The 21,848-nt window shown below is 31.7% G+C and overlaps 2 protein-coding genes across 2 annotated transcripts; both read right to left on the reverse strand.

Annotated features, from left to right (window-relative positions):
• Positions 1 to 1,298: 1,298 nt before the first annotated feature.
• Positions 1,299 to 8,735, reverse strand: LOC128187545 (uncharacterized). Its single transcript, XM_052857966.1, has 5 exons — positions 8,684 to 8,735; positions 7,223 to 7,259; positions 6,113 to 6,246; positions 3,341 to 3,418; positions 1,299 to 2,201 (listed from the first exon to the last, which is right to left on the reverse strand). The coding sequence occupies exons 1-5, from the start codon at positions 8,733 to 8,735 to the stop codon at positions 1,906 to 1,908; spliced, it is 597 nt and encodes a 198-aa protein (XP_052713926.1). The 3' UTR covers positions 1,299 to 1,905.
• Positions 8,736 to 13,116: 4,381 nt separating this feature from the next.
• LOC128189381 (uncharacterized) lies at positions 13,117 to 19,933 on the reverse strand. Its single transcript, XM_052860976.1, has 5 exons — positions 19,769 to 19,933; positions 17,555 to 17,585; positions 16,903 to 17,084; positions 16,003 to 16,038; positions 13,117 to 15,642 (listed from the first exon to the last, which is right to left on the reverse strand). Exons 1-5 carry the CDS (start codon positions 19,821 to 19,823, stop codon positions 15,209 to 15,211), a joined length of 738 nt encoding a protein of 245 aa, XP_052716936.1. The 5' UTR covers positions 19,824 to 19,933; the 3' UTR covers positions 13,117 to 15,208.
• Between the last annotated feature and the right edge of the window lie 1,915 nt (positions 19,934 to 21,848).

Consider the following 21,848-nt stretch of genomic DNA (forward strand, 5'->3'; position numbering starts at 1 on the left):
CTTTTGAAACGTAAATCTTATTACGAAAATTTTAATTTAAGTCGCCGTCATAACACCAATTATGCCTGCTAATGCTGATCTTTTAAGTTTATAGAGGTTGGTATCGCCGACTTCAGATCAATAGTATGCCCGATATATGTTTTTTTTTATTTATAAAAAAAAGATATAGGCAGAACATCTTGTGCTATACGATTGTCAGTTAACCTTTATCGCCCTAATCCCAATTGTCAATCTTTGTTTTATAAAGATAGACACACGTGGGCCATTTCGGATTGCATCTAAGAACCTTTTGGTCTCCATCGGAGATGTTCCTACTTGCACACAAAATTAAACAATGAGCCGGTGCTCCAAGATGTCCATTGACTTTAACGTTTTTGACTAAATTTGCAAGCGTCCATCGTCCATATTCAGCAATAAAACGATCAGAAACTCTTCAATTTAATTTCAACTTGCACAAACTGACCTTCATAAGTTTTTGTGACGTGTTATAAAATATCGTACATTTTTATGCACTTAAACGGTTCATATTGTAATAAGGAAAAGGCGTAAAAGATTTTTAAAAAATAAAATTCTTACATGCTTCGTAAGGCACATCTTATCATAATAATTAAGATGTATATTTTTATTGTGCATTTAACAAAACCAAATCTTGATAAATTTTTTAGAAAATTCGTCAATTTTAAAGGGGCATGGTCACAGTTTTGGTCAAAAATTGTTTTTTCGATTTTAATGTTTACAATGCTTTAGTAAGGCATTTTTAGTAGGCAACCAAAATTTGAATATCATTTGATGAGTTATAAGCGAGTTAGAGGGCTTACAATTCTTCACTATGTAAACAAAGGTGGAAATTCCAGTTTTAGACCTAAAATAAATGTGTTAATCGTTAGGAACTGTTTATTTATGCTTTAAATGAATAATTAGATAGACAAACCAGCTTTAAAAAGATATTTTACTGGTATATTGAACCTCTGTAAACAAAAACAGGGCACGAGCCTTGTTTACATGACGAAGGATTGTGAGCTCTGTATCTTGCTTAAAACTAAACGACTGGCACCCAAATTTCATATGATCATTAGAAATGCATTCCTAAAGCATTGCAAATAATTAAAACAGAAAAATAAAATTTGACCAAAATCGTGACCATGCCCCTTTAAATCTAAAAAGTTTCGCTGGTATAATGCAAATAGTCCAGCCACAATATAACGTAGAGTATGTGAGCAAAGAATGTTATATGTAGTAGCTCTTTTGTTTTCTCTTTACCCTGTAAATATAAAGTTATTACACACTTTATACTTCTTTATTTATTTAAAGTTCAGTTTTATAAATAAGGGAATTTCCATTCCTTTCGCACAATGTGTGACAGATAATGATATAGATACATGCATAAGACACAAATATCATATATACAGTCATTGTGGAGATACATGTATAAGACACAAATATCATATATACAGTCATTGTGGAGATACATGTATAAGTAATAGATATAAAAAATGTCCATGACCTTTATCTGTTTTTTGCCATTTTGTAAATTATAAAGATGTTTAAAGCAGGCTGGCTGTGGACAAACTGATACAAACGAAAAAGTCACACCAAAAAGAAATTAATGGAAAATATGTCTTAAGAAATTATTGGAAACAAATGTTGTCTGATTATGACACGTTTTGATCTGTCTTATAATTGTATTTTAAGTTAAAAATTTAAAATTTTTTTTTTTTTGGTAAAAATAATGAGAACACAGCCTATAGTTGATATAATGAAAACTCGCAATCATATTACAAAGTACAATATCTCTTAAACATATATCACAGTGCAAAATGAACATGATAAATGATATGCCATTGCTTTGAAAAGGTTATTATGCAATGGAAATAATGGGATTGTGAAACCTTTGTGTTTTTTTTCTTATACATATAATGTCATTGGGGATTTCTCTTTGACATCTGCGTCCATTGACGTCATCAGACTAGCGGTGTCTAATTTTAACTGAGGGGATCCCATCTGTTTCCAAGGCTCTCTTTGTACATCTGATGTCATGGGGGTTTCCTCTGTGATGTTGGTGTCATTTAACGTCGTCGGACTATCAGTGTCTAATTTTAGCTGAGGGTACCCCATCTGTTCCCAAGGTTTACTTTGTACGCCTGCTGTAGACTGTTCGTCGATTTGCTTGCTTCGGAAGTTAGCAACAAGCTTTGCCTGTTCTGTAGAATGTTTTGAGTTGAAACAATTTCAAAACAAAATTATATTAGCATAAGATTGGTGTATTTCGTTTTATTCTACTGGTTATATTTAACACCCTAATAAAAAGAATTGTACTGCCTACTGTAATTGTATTACATTGACTGTCTATGTATTGTACTGCCTACTGTAATTGTATTACATTGACTGTCTATGTATTGTACTGCCTACTGTAATTGTATTACATTGACTGTCTATGTATTGTACTGCCTACTGTAATTGTATTACATTGACTGTCTATGTATTGTACTGCCTACTGTAATTGTATTACATTGACTGTCTATGTATTGTACTGCCTACTGTAATTGTATTACATTGACTGTCTATGTATTGTACTGCCTACTGTAATTGTATTACATTGACTGTCTATTCAATTCAGCAACTTTTTGTGGAATGCAGCTACTGCCAACTCAAGTACATCGCTATATGCTACGCACATAAGATTAGGAACATTCACAAGGTGTTATGTTATTAATTTAGATTATAATGAATGAATACACTCCTTATAATACATGTAATTAGGAAGAAATAAGCATTGTTTTGATGGCTATATATTGTAATTCCCCTCTCAAAGAACGGTCAAATAGTAAGACCCCAATGGAAGAATGGCTACATGTATGTAGTAAAATTCCCTCAGAAAATATCAAATGTAATATGTTTTATGTATGGCAAACATAACAGGTATTTCTCCATGTGTAGAAAAATTTGAATTTATCAAAATTAAACTATAATGACTCTAAAGCAGAAGATTTCTTTAATACCTTGGAGAGAGTGATACTTTGTTTAGAAGATCTTTTTATATGTAATCTTGAAAGTTACAAATCGTTTTGTGGGTAAACGGAGTAAATTTTAATAGTGGAGTTAAGGTTGTGTTTTAATTATATACAATTTCATGCATTGCATGTTTGTCAAAAAAAAGGGGGGGGGGGGGGGGACTTCCAATAACAAGTGCCACGGTATCTTTCTCCTATTTGCCCTAAGGTTTTTGAATAATAGGAAATGCTATAATTATTTTGTAATGTATTGTTATGTATTTTTTTCAAATTCATTACATGTTTCCTTCGTCGTCGTCGTCATCATCATCATCATCTTAAATAAATACCTGCTAATACAATCAATTCCAACATGTACTGGTCCAGCTTTTCATCGGGGCATTTTTCATTCCTGACGTTTTTCAATTCTTTGGAATGTAAACAAAAAAAGTCTATTTATAATATCGTCTTTACAGGTTTATGTTATCTGCACCCATTTAATTGTTAACATTCCAATTTTAAATTTCATGATATTCGTATTTTTAAAACGATATTCGAGCACCACTTTGTGTGACGTCATAGGTGTCCAAACGCTCATACTTCCAATAAAAAATGAACGTGTTTTAATACGTATTTCTGACTAAAATGAAACCTTGTATTATTTTTGTTAGGTGTTCATGTACATATAACTATATGTAAAGATTGATATCATCAACATATTATATTTCTATTTTTTAAACGATAAATTAATAATGTAGTGGAAAGTTCATATCACAAGTTTTACAAGGCTATTGGTCATTTTGAATTCCTTATGCTGCGAGTCCTAAGTATTTTTCCAGCAATGGCACTAATAGCAGTTTAAAGACGATATTTCTTGTGAACTTACAATGCAATTTGAATATTGTAGAGATTTGACAACTTAAGAGGGATGTGCGGCCATCTTGTACGTTTGAGAATATGAATGTAAACATTTCTTGAACTGCCTTGTTTCTGCCCGAAACTGGCCAAACTGTTGCCAAAAGATGTAAAATAATAAATATGAGGTCCTACATATCATTTTGTTTGAAAAGTATGCATACAAGAACAGGACAATGCCTTTTAATAATTCAGAACAGCTGTTGAACTGCACAGCTACAGACTTATTTTGAAGATTTGAAAATCTGAAAAAAATATAAAGGGGGTTCATTGGTGTCTTCTATACAACCATTTGTTGAGAAAAGTTTGAATTTTGCTAATTTAAGTTGTGACTTTGGCTCAAAATATGGTACCCTATTTTTATCAGTCGGCATGGACTCTATTTTTAGAACAAGAACAATCCAGTCTATAGATAGAACTCCTGTGTATATGGAGACACATTGACGATAAATTTTCAAAAAATAAATAAAATAAAATAAAAAATAAATGTACAGCTTTTTGAATTTGATTTACATCTCTATACCTGTCCAAAGCTTGTTTTATGGGGATTCTTTAGTTCGATAATTATGAAATAAAGTATATTCTTTTTAGAATTGTGATAGAGGTCCAAAAAAGTGATTGTTTAAGATTAAAGAAGTTTACATTATATTTCAAGAAATATTTATCTGCAATGTACCTCCATAGACGCAGATAAATATATCTTGTGGTTTTTGAGGCCTATTCTAAGGTACCTTACTTTGAGACAAAGTTACAACTTAAATAAGCAATTGCAAGCTTAGACATTTTTCTCAGCAAATGGTTGTATAAAGGACACCAATGAACCCCCTTCATTTTTTAAATTGATTGGATTTTTGTTTTGTTTTTTGTTTTTTTTTTTGTATTTTTGAAATTGATGAACCCCCTTCATTTTTGAAATTGATTGGATTTTTGTTTTGTTTTGTTTTGGTTTTTGGTTTTTTTTGTTGTATTTTTGAAATTGATTTTTGAATCTTCAAAATAAGTCTGTAGCTGCGGAGTTCAACAGCTGTTCTGAGTTATTAAAAAGGTATTGTTCTGTTCTTGTATGCATACTTTTCAAACAAAATGACATATAGGACTTTATATTTATTGCTTTTATATCTTTTGGAACAGTTTTGGCCAGTTTCGGCCAGAAACAATCCAGTTCAAGAAATGTTTAGATTATTATCCACAAATGTACAAGATGACAGTACATCCCCCTTAATACTACATTCAAACTCGACTATCTCGTCAGCATCGGAAGTAACTGTAATAAAATAAAAGCTTCCTACCAAGTTTGATTTAAAAAGCTTAGATTTATTTCATTGCTACCAGATTTCGTCATGTTTACTGTTTACCGTTTTACTGTGGCTGTTTTGATGTGCTTAGAAACAATGTTCACAGTAGTGTATCGAATGAAAAAAAAACCCAGATGAATAATTAATATTTGTTTTTATATAACTGAACACCACTCCTAAATAGCCACAGCAACACAGGTATATAAACCCTTCAATTTCGTTACACCCAGTTGCACACCTAAAATTCGTGGCCGACGTGTAGTGTTCCTTTCGGGGTCATTGAATTTCATAAATTTGGTATTTTTATTTGCATATTATGTTAATCATGTACTGAGTTTATTTGATGTTAGTATTCCCCTGACTTGTGAAAAAAAGTGCGTAAAATTTCATAAATTCATTGCAACCGAATAACACGGCAATGCAATAGTTGAGACTTATACTGTAAAATCCTTTAAACTGTTAAGAGGTCTGGGGATTATATAGGGGTTGCAGGGAGAGCGGTGAAGAAAGAGAAATATGGCGAACAGTGCTTATTTACGAGCGGTGTTCAGCTTTAAGTTCAAGTAGAAACTAATAGCAATTTTTAAAATCATTTTGATAATTATATGTCAATCTGATCAAATCTAATCTGGTTTCAAAAGAGTCTATAAACACTCTTTTTTTAATTATTGTCCGTCCTATCGTTGTCTTATCTATCCACGTTCTTTACTGATTTTGTGTCTTTTGCGATTCTAGCGGTTAATTAAGATTATACATGTTAAATTTTTCTCCACATATTATCAATTCTTTATTGTTAATATTAAACATCAATTTCAATAGGAGTACAAAAGAACACTATTAGTATATAAAACTTATCATATACATATATGTATGCGCGAACTACATGTTTTTAGTAAATTACACCAAACATACCTGTATCGACCTCTGCTTGTTGGTTTTCGCTACGACAACAGCGCGTAATTATGCATGAATAGCAAATATATAAGATGAACACTGAACCAAGGACAGCAACGTAAACAATCCAGTTTACTCCTCCTTCTCCATCTCTGAAGAAGAAAAAAACCCAGTAGTGTTTTCGGTGCAAGATTCCTATACACAAGTAAACATAAAAGGTTAATGTATTAAATATAGAAAAAGTATGTATTTTGTTAACAAATTTTCCATTTTGCCATGAAACAAGACATTTTAACATTCAATGAGAAAGTGTTTAATATTATGATATCACGACAATTATTTTCCGTTAACAAATTGCACAAAAATGCCTTGACAAGAGACATTTATTTACATCTGAATAGTTAAATAGCTTGGGGTGTCAGTTGTATGTTTTGCACCATGTATAGTTAAATAGCAAAGATCTTTCAAAATAATTGGTTGGGGTGTCAGTTGTATGTTTTGCACCATGTATAGTTAAATAGCAAATTAAAGATCTTTCAAAATAATTCGTTGGGATGTCAGTTGTATGTTTTGCACCCACAGAGTATGCTCTCTGCTATATCTTTAAGTAAACTGATTGTGTTTCACATATCCAGGAAAAAAACAACACGAATTAAATAATTTAAATCAATCCGGGTATTAATAAAGGTACACACTCTTTTATTTTTTTAAACTGCATTCAAATGCACTGTTTAACTCATCAAACCTCAGCGTTTTTATAGATACCTTTAACTGATAATGTTTAATTACGTCGTTTTAGAATAGCTTGTTTGAACTTTCAACGCCGTGGACAATGCGTGGATTACATGTAATTGGTAATCGACCAAAATCTTAGCTATAATGAGAACACGAACTTCATGCACTTTTACGGGCTGACCTCAGACTGTCAAGTAGTTGTTGTAACAATGTCAACCTTTCTCATATATAGATTGACAATGGTGATATTTAAGGTATATCTGAGACAAAGATAGATATATTCTTACACACGCGGGTTTTGTATTGTAATTTTAATATCCACATAAAACATTTAAAAGGTTGTTTAGATAAAAACAAACCTTCAATAATTGTATTATTGTGAACTTTACTTACCGAGATGATTTTCCTCTTTCTCCTTGGGCCTCTATACCTGAAAATAAACAGTTGTATACATGTTTAAAGTTTGAAAATTACTAGTGACCCAATTTCATTTGGTCCCATTTTAGGCAAAATATAGAGATAAAGCATGACTGTGATAATAAATTCAATAAATAAATCCCTAACGGTCTTCACATCGAAGAAAAATTGAAAATTTATGAAAATTTTTTTCAGAAAGATATTGTTTGTAAGCCCAAACGAAATCCACTAGGGGGCTTTTAAAAGAGTATAGCTTTTTAGCATACATAGGCTATTAACGCTTGGGAACTTATTTGAATGTATTTTGTCCAACGTCCGTTTGCCTAGGTCATACACCTTTTTTAAAAGCAGATGATACATCAAAACTCATTAAACCTTCTCGAAGGCTCTGCACTTGAAATATCAATGTTTTTGATGAATCTTTATGATGAATATGAAATTTCAAATCAGTAAAGCTGTGATCTCTGCATTAAGTACGAGGTTCCAGAAGGGGATCAATTTTACAACAAACAATGCATTTTCAGATGTTGTACAAATTAAAGTTTGTAACAACAAAAAACCTGGCCTCGAGCATGAATGGAAATAAAGTATTGTTGCAAAGTTGCCTATATACCAACAAATAGGGGGAAATAGTCTTCATTAGAACTACATTGTTACAATGCGTGGTATAACAAAGCAAGGATCAGGATAAAAAGCAGATCCAATTGTATTCAAACACTGACCCCTGGACTGATAATGTTGTCCCGTGGCCTTAATGTAAATTAATAAGATAGGGATGGATAATATTGACCGTTTGCTAACTGTAATCTACGTGAAAAGAATTTTTAAATCCTAATTATACAGAAATTTTCTTTGCTTTTACAATTAAAAGTTAAAACAAAGGTAAAGATATAATGTATAGAGCTGAGGGGTATTTGTTTTTTATCTAACCTCCATGGTACACAGGGTAAAAGAAGTAATTTAAAAAGCCTTTGTATTATAAAATATACAATGCTGCCATTTGTAACATTTCTATGCCTGCAAGCTATCAAAATGATATAACAATGCAAAGTAAAGTTGCTCACTTTAGCCAAAAATCACATTTGCTCTTTCCTTATCATCATTTTTATGACTTACACAGTCCTCTATAATATTTTAGACTTTGGATTTTTCTTTAGAATCACTTTTCGTCTATGATTAGACAGGGAAAATACTTAGATCAGAATTTAAATTATTCATGGATTTCTTGTGTTTAGCTATTTCTACTTATTTGAGATAATCATTGCAGTTCTCATCAAAATGGAAAGACCTATATGAATTTTAAAAGCATGCAAAATTATTAAAGAACCTTTAACATTAAGTTGGTGTTTTCCTCCTAACATATTTTCTTTAGAATTGAATTTACAGAATATAAAAAGGAACTATCAACTTTGGAGATAAACTTTTGATAGAACTTACCCTGAAAATATGCATCGAGTATCATGCAAGTAAGTAAATATTTATCCGCCATGGTCTTTTTTTATTCTTAACTTGATCAGAGAATAAGCTTTTCTTTATTTAAAATGTCGTTTACGCACTGAAAATTGTATGATGCCATGGTGCATTGCAACTCGGTTTGTTGTCATATGATTGATTTAGTATTCAAATTTATGGAAAAAGTCCGGAAAACCCAACGGTCTCTATTTTTTTTTTTTTAAAAAGAGAATGCAAAATTGTTTTCTACCCCAGTCTTAACCTTTTCATGCATTCAAGTTGAAGCAGGAAGAGGTCTTTTAAATTTCACAAATATTGAGGTGCAATTTATGTCTATAGAACAAGAGGGATGGATTCCATTTATATCGCTTCCTGTTTAAATAGCATCTGACCTGTTAATTGAGGTATTCAAATTTACTCCACGATTTGTGTTTTTTAGAAAAAAGCAAATAAAATCCATAGAACAGTCATCAGCAGCGTTTTATAATAAAAAAAAACAACTATTTAAACCGACTAAAATTGAACAGAAAATAGCATACGTTAACAAATCAGTTGACATAATTGTTATAGTTTATTGTAGAGAAATGCTCACGTTGAAAATGTTGTTTGATATTTCTTTATAATGCCGTGTCCTTATATCGACAATACATAGAATTTAAAATGAAATGTGAGCATTTTTTTAAAAAAGAGTTTCCCCTTAAATTGTATATCATATATATCCCCAGTCTTTCAAGGGGCATGGTCACGATTTTGGTCAAATTCTATTTTTCTGTTTTTATCATTAACAATGCTCTAAGAATGCATTTCTAAGTATTGAATGAAATTTGAGGGTCAGTCTTTGAGTTTTAAGCAAGATACAGGGCATACAATCTTTATCATGTAAACAAGGCTCGTGTCCTGTTTTTGTTTACAAAGGTTCAATATACCAGTAAAAAATCTATTTCAAGCTGATTTGTCTACCTTTCTATTCATTTTAAGCATAAATAAAAAGTTCTTAACGTGAAACACATTCATTTTTAGTCTGAAACTGGCATTTTCACTTGAACGTTCAAAATGTAAACAAAAGTTTTGTTTACATAGCAAAGAAATGCAAGCTTTGTAACTCGCTTATAACTCAACGAATGACATCGAAATTTTGGTTGCCTATTAAAAATGTCTTACTGAAGCATTGTAGTAATCAAAATTGATTTTTTTTTAAACCAAAACCGTGACCATGCCCCTTAAATGATTACAAACACCATGTACACACGTGATGAGCAGTGTTCGAGGTTTTTGTACGTTCAAGTAATTGATATGACAGTGCTAGTGCCAGTATAAAGCAAAGGTTAAAATCCCCCCTACAAAGAAAAATCATTTAAAAAAATTAAACATCATATATAGTTAAAAGTACTTTTTAAACAATATTTTGAATGCTAATTATTGCATGATTCTTCCATGCTTCCATGGATTGCATATCGAGGCGAAGTAGACGGTGTGTTTGTATCAAACCGAAAACCCAAATTGATATCCCTCTGTTAAAGACTTAATTAAGGTCTTCCGTTTCCAATGGAGCACCTTATTGTAATTGTTTTGTTTCTTTCCCCCTATTATTATAATTATTATTGTTATTATTATTTTACATTTAATATCGTTTATCAAAAACGCTTCAGCCGACTTCAATGAAACTTTTAGATTTTTTTAAACACAAAATTTGTAAGAAATTTGTCGATGAATATTTTGGTCGTCACTTCCGGTCCCGAGATATTAAGATTATATATTTTGCTTGTTCACAATTTTTCTCCAAAAGTGTTAAGGAAGATAGAAATTTCAAATTTTCAGGGATGGTAGAGCGTCTTTAGCCGCAGTGTCTCTTGCATATCCGAACGTCAGCCGTCGCTTTCGATCGTCACCGAAAGGAAATGAAAAACCTAAATTTTTCAATTTTTACTTGACTTTTTTTTTATGTTCTTATTTGATAGACACGCTCTCAAAACTTTCGAATATGAAATTTGTTTTAAAATCGATCCATGCATTCACGAGATTTTGTGCTCCAAAGTCCTGAAGCGAGAGTCCGCGTAGCGACCCGGATTCGGTCCCCGAGTGCCGAATATTTTTTCGTCCTTAATTGTGTTAAGATTTATGATTTAATATTTGAATTGATAGATTTTTTTCTTATTTTTATTTTAATGTTATCAAAAATTACAATAATCATTATGGCGACTTTTTAAAGTATAATTTAACTACATGTATAATTATATATTTGCATATCAATTGTTCTTTCCCACTGTAAGTCCATACGGAGGAACTGCAATTATTTTTCTATAATCGCAATTGCTCTGTCTGTATACTATGATGTCATAAAGAAGTGACGTCATATACTTTTCCATGACGTTATAGATTTAAACCACTATAACGATACATCATGTGTTTTTCTCCAACTCCATAAAATTGATGTATTTAATTTGAAAAAAAACGTGTCTTATAATAACATTTTAAAGGAATTACTTTATAACACATCATTGATTCTGTTAACAAATCTATGTGAATTAAAAAGAAAACGTTACATTACAGTCTGAATGTTTATTTTGATGCAATAGCTAAATGTCAAGGTCTAGGGTAATACAGGGTATTTTCGAGTGGTAAAATGCAAATATAAGTAATAAACAACAATTATTTAGTGAACATGGCGTTATGAATAGCAACTGCTCTGCTGGCATATTTTCCATGATGCGCTAGCGCGCATCATGGAATATGCCAACAGAGCAATTGCTATTCATAACACCATGTTCACTAAATAACGTTGTTTATTTCTTAAATGTCTATTGAAATTTAAATAGAGGGTTCAATGTAATTTGATAAAGTGTTAGGAAATGATAGAAAAGAACAACTATCCCTATTGTCTACTATATGGTAGCAACGAGCGTCTAGTTTCTTCTTCTTCTTCTTCTTCTTTTCCCCACAAATTTTGTGCACGTGATTTCTCGTAAAGTATCCAACCTATATACATGTACACCATTTTCACAGATGATTGGAAATGATCTGAATTTATTTTGTTTTTAATATTTTTGCCGTCGTCACTTCCAGTACCGATTTATCGCTGATTTTGTAGCTTTTACGATCCATGCTGTGCACGCTTGATCACAAAAACTATCAGAGATATATGAAATTTTCAGGATAGGTAGACCATAGTCTGAAGTTGTGCCCATTATTCTTGCTTTACGCCAGTTGCGCCATTCTCAAGAGCTCAATTTGGCTCGAAAATTGGGTACGAATTTTGTTCCCCTTTTTTGTACACACGATTTCTTAGAGATGGCTCGATATATTTTTTGAAATTTTCTGGAGTGATAGAAAAAAAATTATATCTCAAGTATCCATTTTTCATTTTTTCAAAGTTTATTTCCTGTCGTCCGTTTTGTTTCCCGGAGACAAAAGCTTTTGTCATTGAGATCACAAAAATGATAAGAACTTGAGCATTCAGACTTTGTATGAATATAGACCTATAGTTGATGATATCTTTAAATTATTTTGGTTTTTTTCGTTATTACTTCTGGTCGTCAGATGAAGCACTTCTAAAATTATTTTTTATTTTGCATTTAATTCGTTTCACATAGAATTGAAATATAAATAATAATCCTTACAAATGTCATGTATCCGATGTTAAATAAAAACAAAAAAAGTCTAGTTCCGGTGAGATATCTTAAATATCGCAGAATGCGTTTTTCAAATAAATGTTTTTCCAACGAGACCTCAGAAAGGCAGTGATTAATACACGAAACATATAGATAATAGACATTTGATAGAAAATGCGTTTAATTGCTTTCATTTTGTCAACTGTCACTTCCGGTCCTCACCGGAAGGGTTCAAACAAATCAAGCTGTTTGAAAGTTTAATTGTTTTTCTTTGACAATTTTAGTAAAAATTGATAAACAATAAAGTGCAAGTGTCTAATGTTCAAGAAATACTAACTTTTTATTTTCACTGAGCAATTCCGTTTGTCCTTTTCCTGTCAAGAGACAACAAAAAAACAATGACTTCACGAGATTGAGCTTTTTCATAACCTAATTTGAAGTCACTGCACATATAGTAATGAGCGGATATGAACGGAGACAAGTACTAAAGATGAGCTTTTTAATGTATTTTTATCAATTGAGATTATTTTTGAAAATTTAACAATATTTTGTGGAAGTTGCTGCTATGATATCGATATGATCTAAATAATTATTGGAAGCAAATATAGTTTTTTCGTGTTACTACAAATCCTGATAGTCTATACATTTTCATCACTGACCTCATTATTATAACTGGTAAATGCCTTCTATAAAGTTAAAAAAGAAAGAAAGAAAGACAGAAACACCGATGTTATGAGTTTACAATCTACTAAATTAAAATATGATCGTTAATACATGCAATCTTCGTCGTTGTATGCCAATACCCTCCAATGTTGATTCCTCCAAATGTAATGTATAAGGAACATATGTCACGTGCACAATCATGATGGACAGAACAATTCAAATTTTATTGAAAATATATACACATTTCATATGTTTTTACATCTGTTTTATTTTTATTTTTATTTTTTTTTTTTGCCAAAGGCTGAATTAGTAAAATTTGTGAGACATATTGAAATTCAAACAACAAGTAAAATACACAGCATATATTAGAGTATATTTACAAAAATATTCAACTATTTACATGCGAGTCAAATTACAAGAACATAACATGATAAATACAAAGTTTTCTTTTAACAGATCGTTGAAAAAGTTGGGTGACACAAGCAATAATTTATACACAATAATCATAAACTTCTTCATGATTAACAAGTCTCATTACTATATACTTTTCTTTATTTAACTTGGGTGCAAAATAAAAACGAATTATTTATAATTTATTTCTTTTTCAAAGAACATACATACAGAACAGACATTCAGTCACACACACACTTACATACCCACACCTATGAAAAAACACCTCAATGAATTATTCAATGGTTACTTGCCTACATAACAAAAACTACACAAAACAAAAGTTTAAGTAACAAATGATAAATAGACAAAATAATCATATTGGAAATAAATCAGATGTCAGCATCAAAGATACCTTTCCAACTGTCTTATAATTTTTCAAAATATTGTAATTTACAAGTTTGTTTTGCTACATATCTTTCAATATTGTAAGATTAATCAAGCATTAAATCTTATTTGACATAAGACAACAATATATATATATTATTTCATATAAAGACTTATAAAATTAATGACTTTGTTATGAAACGACAATGAAAGTTGGCCAAATATAATATGAGACATATTAAATCCAACTCTTTCAGAGGTCTTTTTGTAAATATACAAACTAAGTTCACTCCACATGGTATGTATTTTCTCACAGGAAATAAAAAAATGTATTATCGTTTCCACATTATTTTTACAGAACCCACATCTGTTTCTAGTTTTGTAATTAATTTTTTAGGTAGTATCCAACTGGATGAATTTTGTGTAAAATTCTAAAATGAAGTCATTTTACAGAAGAATCTTTCAAATTGGTAGTTTTAAAACAAATCTTTTAATATGTCATAAACAGTAAGATATTTAACATTATAATCAGTTAGATATGTTTTCCATTTGGTTACAGCAATTGGAAAAACCACATTTTCATTCAAAATATTGTAAATAATTTTTGTGCACTTTTCATGGGGTATAACTGTTTGGGGTAAAAATAGTATACATGCATGGATAGAAATTTCTTTTAGCAGAAGTCCTGTCAATATTAGACCTTTTAAAAAACTTTAAAATTGCTGTTTTTACACTATTGTATTGCATTATACATTTATCCTTGAGATTGTATTTACATCTAAATATATCAATGCCTAAAAAATTATATTTTTCATCATAAAATTCTTGTATATAACCTTTACACCTATATTGTACCAGGCTTCTTTGAAATCAAACAAACTTAATCTTTGTATTTCCCCGTACTGGAGAGTACTAACAGCGCGGGTATTCGATTGTGTAAAAGAGGCGGGTATTGTTTCAAATCGGAGCACGCAGCTGTAAAAAAAACTAACACCATTAAGGAGACGGCAATTAATCTGGCTTCACAGATTTACTTCCAATATGCTAGAGAAAGAGAAAGAGAGAGAGAGATATTTTCCTGTTCAACAATTACACTAATCTAAACGCATTAGTTGCCTACATGTATCTAAATTGATTGTATCTATTTGTGTCTCTCAGTCCTGTCGTTTAGCTTAATTTTGTATAGTCATTCCCTTGTTCCGAGTTGTTTTTACCTGAAAGCATAGAATCCCTTAAGAAAGGGTCACCAAACAACGAAAGATATGGTTGTATGAAACATATGTATGTTTATTTATATGATGTTATTGGTGTTTCCTCCCTGACGTTGGCGTCATATGGCGTAGTCGAATTAAGAGTGTCTTATTCAAGCTGAAGAGCCATCATCTGTTCCCAAAGTCGACTTAGTTCATCTGATATTATTTGGTTTTTCTGTGTTATGTTGACGTCATTTAACGTTAACTTACTAGGTGTGTCTAATTTGAGCTGAGGAGCCATCATATGTTGTCATTGGGGTTTTTTGCGTTATGCTGACGTCATTTAACTTCAAGATGCTTAGTGTGTCTAATTTGAGCTGAGGAGTTCCAACCTGTTCCCAAGATCTACTCTGTATAGCTGATGTCGCTATGGTTTCTTTTAAGTCATCGGTGTCATCTAACGTCATTGGGCTAAGCGTGTCTAATTTTAGCTGAGAGGATCCAACATGTTCCCAAGGTCTCTGTATATCTGATGTCGCTGTGGTTTCTTTTGAGTCATCGGTGTCCAATAACATCATTGGGCTAAGCGTGTCTAATTTTAGCTGAGAGGATCCAATTTGTTCGCACGGTCCGATTTGTCCAACTGCAGCGGATTGTTCGTTGTTTTGCTGGGCTCGAAGGTAGGCGACAAGCCTAGCCTGCTCTGTAGAATGTTATACAATAAATGATTTTCAATTGTTGAACTATATTACCGCAAGGTGTACAAATAAACATAAAAATCTTTTATAATCTACTGATTTACTTAAACCTAATAAAATTTTGCAGTGCTAACAGTCAGGAAAGATCTTAACATGCTATACCAAATCCACCTCTATTAATAGCACTAACTGCAACACTTGCACGTGTTATTCAGTCGAAAACTATTAATATATGAAATATATAATGTTCGATAATCTTAACGTATTCATTGTTCAGTCAAAGACAAATATCATTCAAATAACTCAAATTCTTTATTTCTATAATGATTAGTATGATAATGTTAAAAAAAATTAAAGATAAATACCCATTAATATAATTAGATCCAACACGGTAAGGTCTACTGAAAAGACAGAAAAAAATTGAAAACTTTTTATAACGTTTAATTAAGTTGCACAGTTTTTGTTGTTAACGTAGGATGGGCTTATTAACGATAAAAATAGGCTGACAATAAGGCACTTTTAAATTTTGAAACATTTTCAACTCAACATCTTTAAATGTTTCGGCATATAGAAACAATCCCTATCTACCAGTGGTTAAAAAAGGTATTTTCTCCTTGAGATTAACTACTGATTTTCTCTAAACTTGAAAAAAAAAACCCACTGGGAAACCAATTCAAAACTTGAGATAATCACTGTAAGTGTAACAAACAAATAAAAAATTACAGTTTGTTTTAATAAATTAACTCTGTGCTTTTGTTTTAGGGAGGTAATATTTAATTTGAATAGAGGCAACTGACCGCCTTTCATGTGTATTGCATACTGCGGTACAAAGGAAGTAACCCAATCAATGATTGATCAATGTTTCCGTTAAATAGAATACTGTAGATTCCTTATTTTACGCGAATACATAATTCCATGTTTCAACGGTTTTCCAACAAATGGCGAGAACATGAAATCACGTATGTCGCGATTTTATCATAGTTTCATGTGGTTTACATATTGCCGAAAATTAAAGTCGAGATTTTAAAATTCGCGAGACGGGCTTCTCGCGATTTTACGCGGACATTAATTTCTCGTGTTTAATTATGAATTTACAGTACTCTTCTTGAAATGTAAATATAAAATTTTGCAAAAAGACCCGTTGTTAAAATCACACGACAATGCAGTTCTTTAATATAATATTATTTACATTGTTTTGTTGTAAATTTTGAATTTACCGGATGGCAGTTAATACAAAATTTTTAACATGACAACATTATACGTACCTGCATCGTTTCCTGCTTGTTGGTTTTCGCCACGACAACAAAGGCGGAAAATACGTTGTTTAAAGTTCGGCCATTTAGAACGGCAAAACTTAAATAAACGACAAATGCAGGTCAGGATCACAATAGCTATGATTGATCCAATGAAAATGAAGGCTATAACTATACCTCCTCCACCTCCACCTCTGAATAAAAAAAAAGTAGTGCAATTCATTTAAAGATGTGTAATGGACTTCCTCTTCATGAACATTTTGAAAGAGACCTTTCTTATCAATGTAAAAGTATCATTGTAATTATCGTTCTTTAATTGTGTACATTGTGATATATAGGTGTCGCTTTATGTTTATTGTTTCTATTCAAACGATGTTTATGTTGGTTTTGTGAGAGTCAATGTATTGATGAGCTCTAAAAAAGGTGGAGTTTTCTGAAAGAGGAATAAGTTGTTGTTTAACTGCATTCTACCTTAATCTCAAACGACTGTGCAATGCGCGACCAGTGCCAAGTTCCTTGCTGGGGAAGAGGTGGAACCCCAATCTCTCTCTCTCTCTCTCTCTCTCTCTCTCTCTCTCTCTCTCTCTCTGTTGTTTTTTCTTCAACATTTGTTTTATTTATGATACACCAAACAAAGATTGAAATGAATGTGAATTAAACTCACCGTCCTACTCTTACTTTACGGGTCTCTATACCTGAAATTAAAAAAATAGTGCTGATTATTTACCGTTATGCTGGGGATTTTTTTTGTGGGTCATGAAATTGGCAGATTTGGGCCAACAATGTATATTATTATTAATTAATATTTATATACAATTTTGATCTATTGTAATTTTATATTAGTTTTGCTTAAACAAATAATGATAATGTCACTGTATGCATGTAAAAGTGTAATAATTTTATCAGTCTCGCAGCCTTTGGAAAATGATATAAAAAAGTATACCCTAAATCTACATGTGTGACGGGGGGGGGGGGGGGGGGGCTCCCTGTCACCGTCACTGATTGATAAATATTGTTAATATTTACAAGTTTATTTACATATTTACGACGAACACGAATTACACAATATGTATGAAACACAGGTAATATCAAAATGCGTCCAAACTCATTCTCTCCTGTCTCCGACGTGTTCCCTTGGTATGGCCATACCAATTATCTCTCACTCCTCAGACTCATCCATAACTCAATCAACTGCTCACTTTCATCTCTCAGAACTTTATCATGTACAATAAACAAATGACAACTACTGATATTAACTCAGAAATTATAGACTCATGTTCGCTCTCTCTTACTTGCCTAACGAGCTGAAATGATACTCTTGGGAAGCAGGGCAACAACGCCTGCCTCGCAGATCTGCAACCTTATCAAACCTTTCATACCACATTCACCCAACATTTATCAAAGATAATTAACCCAAGGGATGGCCGGCCCTGTAACACATGTTTGCCAAAAATATCCTCACAGAAGTATTCAAATTTGGTGATTTTTATTTTGATTAATTTTCATAAATCCCCAAAAAAGGCAAAAAATAAATACCCGCCTAAACAATTAGCTATAGGGTATTTATGTGTTTAGAGTTTTAGGAATCAGCAAGCTTCGTTTGGTCCGATTTTTTGGAAATATGTTAATAAATAATGATTTTATGACAATAATTTTTCAAAAAGTCTCATTAAGTTGTTCACATGGAAATATTTAATAAGTTTCTGGTAGTAAATACAATTAAAATCCTACTAGACACTGGTGAATAGTAAAGCTTTTTTTCGCATATGTGTGCTACTAGCGTTAGTGACCTCTTCAGATTGCATATGATCCGTCGTATTTCTGTCTCTCTGTAAACTTAGCATCAATTCAGCATTTTAGTCCAGAACCACTAGATCAATTTACACCAAACTCAACGCAAAACATTCTAGAAATTGAATTAGTTTTAACAAAGAGTACCTATTAAAAACATGAAAAAGATGATTATACAGAATCGTTCTCCGGGCACTGATTATGTAATTGGAATGTTTCTGATAAAGCATTATGATTTACCTGTAAAGTTTGTTAAAATCATGATCTTTGCAACAGAAAAAGGCCCAAATAGTACAACTTTTGAATATTTTGATATAGTGTCTATTCAACCTTGCTCAAACAGTATTCTGAAATCACAAATCACAATGGGGCCCAAGAGGTTGACTTTTTAAAACAGGAAGTGATAGAAAAAAGTTTTTAAAATCCATTTCAAGCACTATACTGAAGCGAATAAAAGCCACATTGACAGTTGCTCTTTTTAATTTTATCTATAAAATTTTATCTATCTATCTATCTATCTATCTATCTATCTATCTATCTATCTATCTATCTATCTATCTATCTATCTATCTATCTATCTATCTATCTATCTATACTTCTGCTTCATGTGTGCAAGTAACTTCTCTATCAAAAATGTCGACATGCAAGATAAATATGTTGACAATGACATGCAAGAAAGTTATGTCAACATGCGACATAATTATGTTGAAATGTAAGAAAATTTCGTTAAAAAACATGGGAAAAACAAGCGGTCTCAAAATTTCATTTTTACATGTTATACACAAGTATTGTTTTAGCACATCTGTTTTCTACCTAGACCCAAATCAGTACTACAAATTAAATTTGAAGACAAAGAAGACTTTAAGTATTAAGAATATCTATTATAAAATAAGCAGACACACTTAGACCTAGCTTTCATACAAAATTCAGTATGGTATTTCGAATTCTTTTTTACGAATACTCGTAATATGAAATAACTCTTAAAGTTCGATTTTGTTATTTTTCAATTAATATCATTTAAAAGAACTTTGACATATAGAATAATGATATTTTCATAGTTTTTTGATAAACGTTCGACAAGTCTTACCCAGAATATGTGCAGCAAATACTACGCAAAGCAGCAAATAGTTTTCAACAGCCATATCTTCTTATGTGCGTCGCAAATAAATCAATCGATTAAAAATGAAAATATATTAATTTAGCCAGCAAACTTGCAAGAGAGAAAATATGGAAAACCCAGCGGTCTTTCTTTTTTTCGGAAAAGGGGGTGGGGTGGAGGGGCTCATTTGTGTCTAAACTTTTTTTGAGGAAGGAAGAGCTCGAAATTGGAATTGATAAAACAATCGATAGTTTAAGTAGATATGCGAAGAAATGACTTTATATGAATGAGCTCCTTTTATATCTCTTCCTGTTTATTTATCCTAAACAACCGATTCAATTGATTTTATTGTCAAAATTTAGAGGTACATGCTAAGTTGGTTCATTATTTTTGTCGAATTGATGTTAAATGTCAATTGCATTATTCCGATTTACCCAGCGTTCAGTATCGATTTTCGGAAATTGTCATTTGACCGTTTTAAAGCGATTTAATTCATTAAAAGATGAAACATGAAACACACAGATTAATTTAATCATAAATGTGTAATCCCATAATTTTGCAGTCATCAGTATAATAAAATAATGTGATGATTGTTCTTGCAAGGTTCCTCTGTGCCTCAACAGGCTGCTTGTAATGGGATTAAGAGGACATTTTCATCAAATAATGTGGGGCATAAACCCTCTGAAATCCATTTGAAAAACCCACATTTTTTTCTTACAAATATCACATTTGTTACATTTATTAGGCATATGTAATCAATAACATTCAGTATTGCTAAAACCTTAAAATATTGACCTCAAATTTAAATGATATTGAGAGACATCAAAATATGTATATGCTAATTGAGCAACAAAATGTTAATGAAATCGGGTGTTTTTTTTATAGAGTGGGTCATCACATCAATTTTAAAAGGACGTATACTGATAAAACATGTAAATGTATATCTTTCTCATTTTAAAAAAAATGGTACCAAGACCCACTCTATAAATACTGACGTTTTTCATACTAATTGTTAGACCATAATTGATCACCTAATTGTCTACGGACTTTTCCGTTTTTCCCCGATTACGACAAAGAGCGCACTGCAGGTGTGACCGGTCAGCGGAGGATGCTCACTCCTCCATGACACCTGATCCTACCTCTATCTTTTTTTAGGTCCGTGTTGCACTGCTTTGAATTTGTATTTCGTTTTATGGATTTTTGAGATGGTTGACAGTTTGTTATTGTCATTTTTTCATCTATAGTAAAAAGCAAGTTTTCTTCCTTCAGTTTTCAAGATGATCACCAAATGGCTTAGACCGAATTATGTTTGCGCACTACTAAATTGAGGTTGTTATCTAAATGGATAAAAACATGTGAATCCGTGGTGTAGAGGTTAGCGAGGAGATCTTGCAACATAAGTGTCTTGAAGTGGGTGTTCAATTCCAATGAATCGTGTTGTAAATACTTTTTTATATCTTTGTTTTCTTTGTTTAATACAAAAAACTCATTTGATCTAAAAAAACAAAAAACCAAACAAAAAAACCCAAAAAACTTCGTTACCATAAATTAAACATAATTTTATGCACTTAATTATTTGATAGTTTTTTGCTTAAAAAGTTGCCTTTCATATTATTTTTTAAAATAACATGTTACATTGTTGGGTTGGGGGGGGGGGGTGTACAAATTAAGGACTTTAAGACAACAGGTTGGAATTCTTTATTCTATGTACATGCACATAATAGATTCTCTAGAGATATGTAAACACAGGACCACAAATATTAAAAGTTATAACAAATATTATACTAAATGCTTGATTGTCATTTGATAGTATTGTGGCCATTTCTAGGCATATACCTCGGCATATTCCTCCAGGTTCTTTTAAGACACCTCAAAGTATGGGGACGGCTTGAAGGCTTACTAGTGGCATCATTTCATCTGGTTTAATGTAAATGTGGTTATTTTGACAGAAAGTTAATTGTGAACATCTATTCCATGCGGAGTTCACCATTTTGCATATTTTGGGATGCCATGCCAGGTTACATATTGATGCCTCGGCTCCCTCACTTAAACAGCCATTAAAAAATAA

The sequence above is a fragment of the Crassostrea angulata genome, chromosome 6 (assembly GCF_025612915.1).
Source record: "Crassostrea angulata isolate pt1a10 chromosome 6, ASM2561291v2, whole genome shotgun sequence".
NCBI lineage: Eukaryota > Metazoa > Mollusca > Bivalvia > Ostreida > Ostreidae > Magallana > Magallana angulata.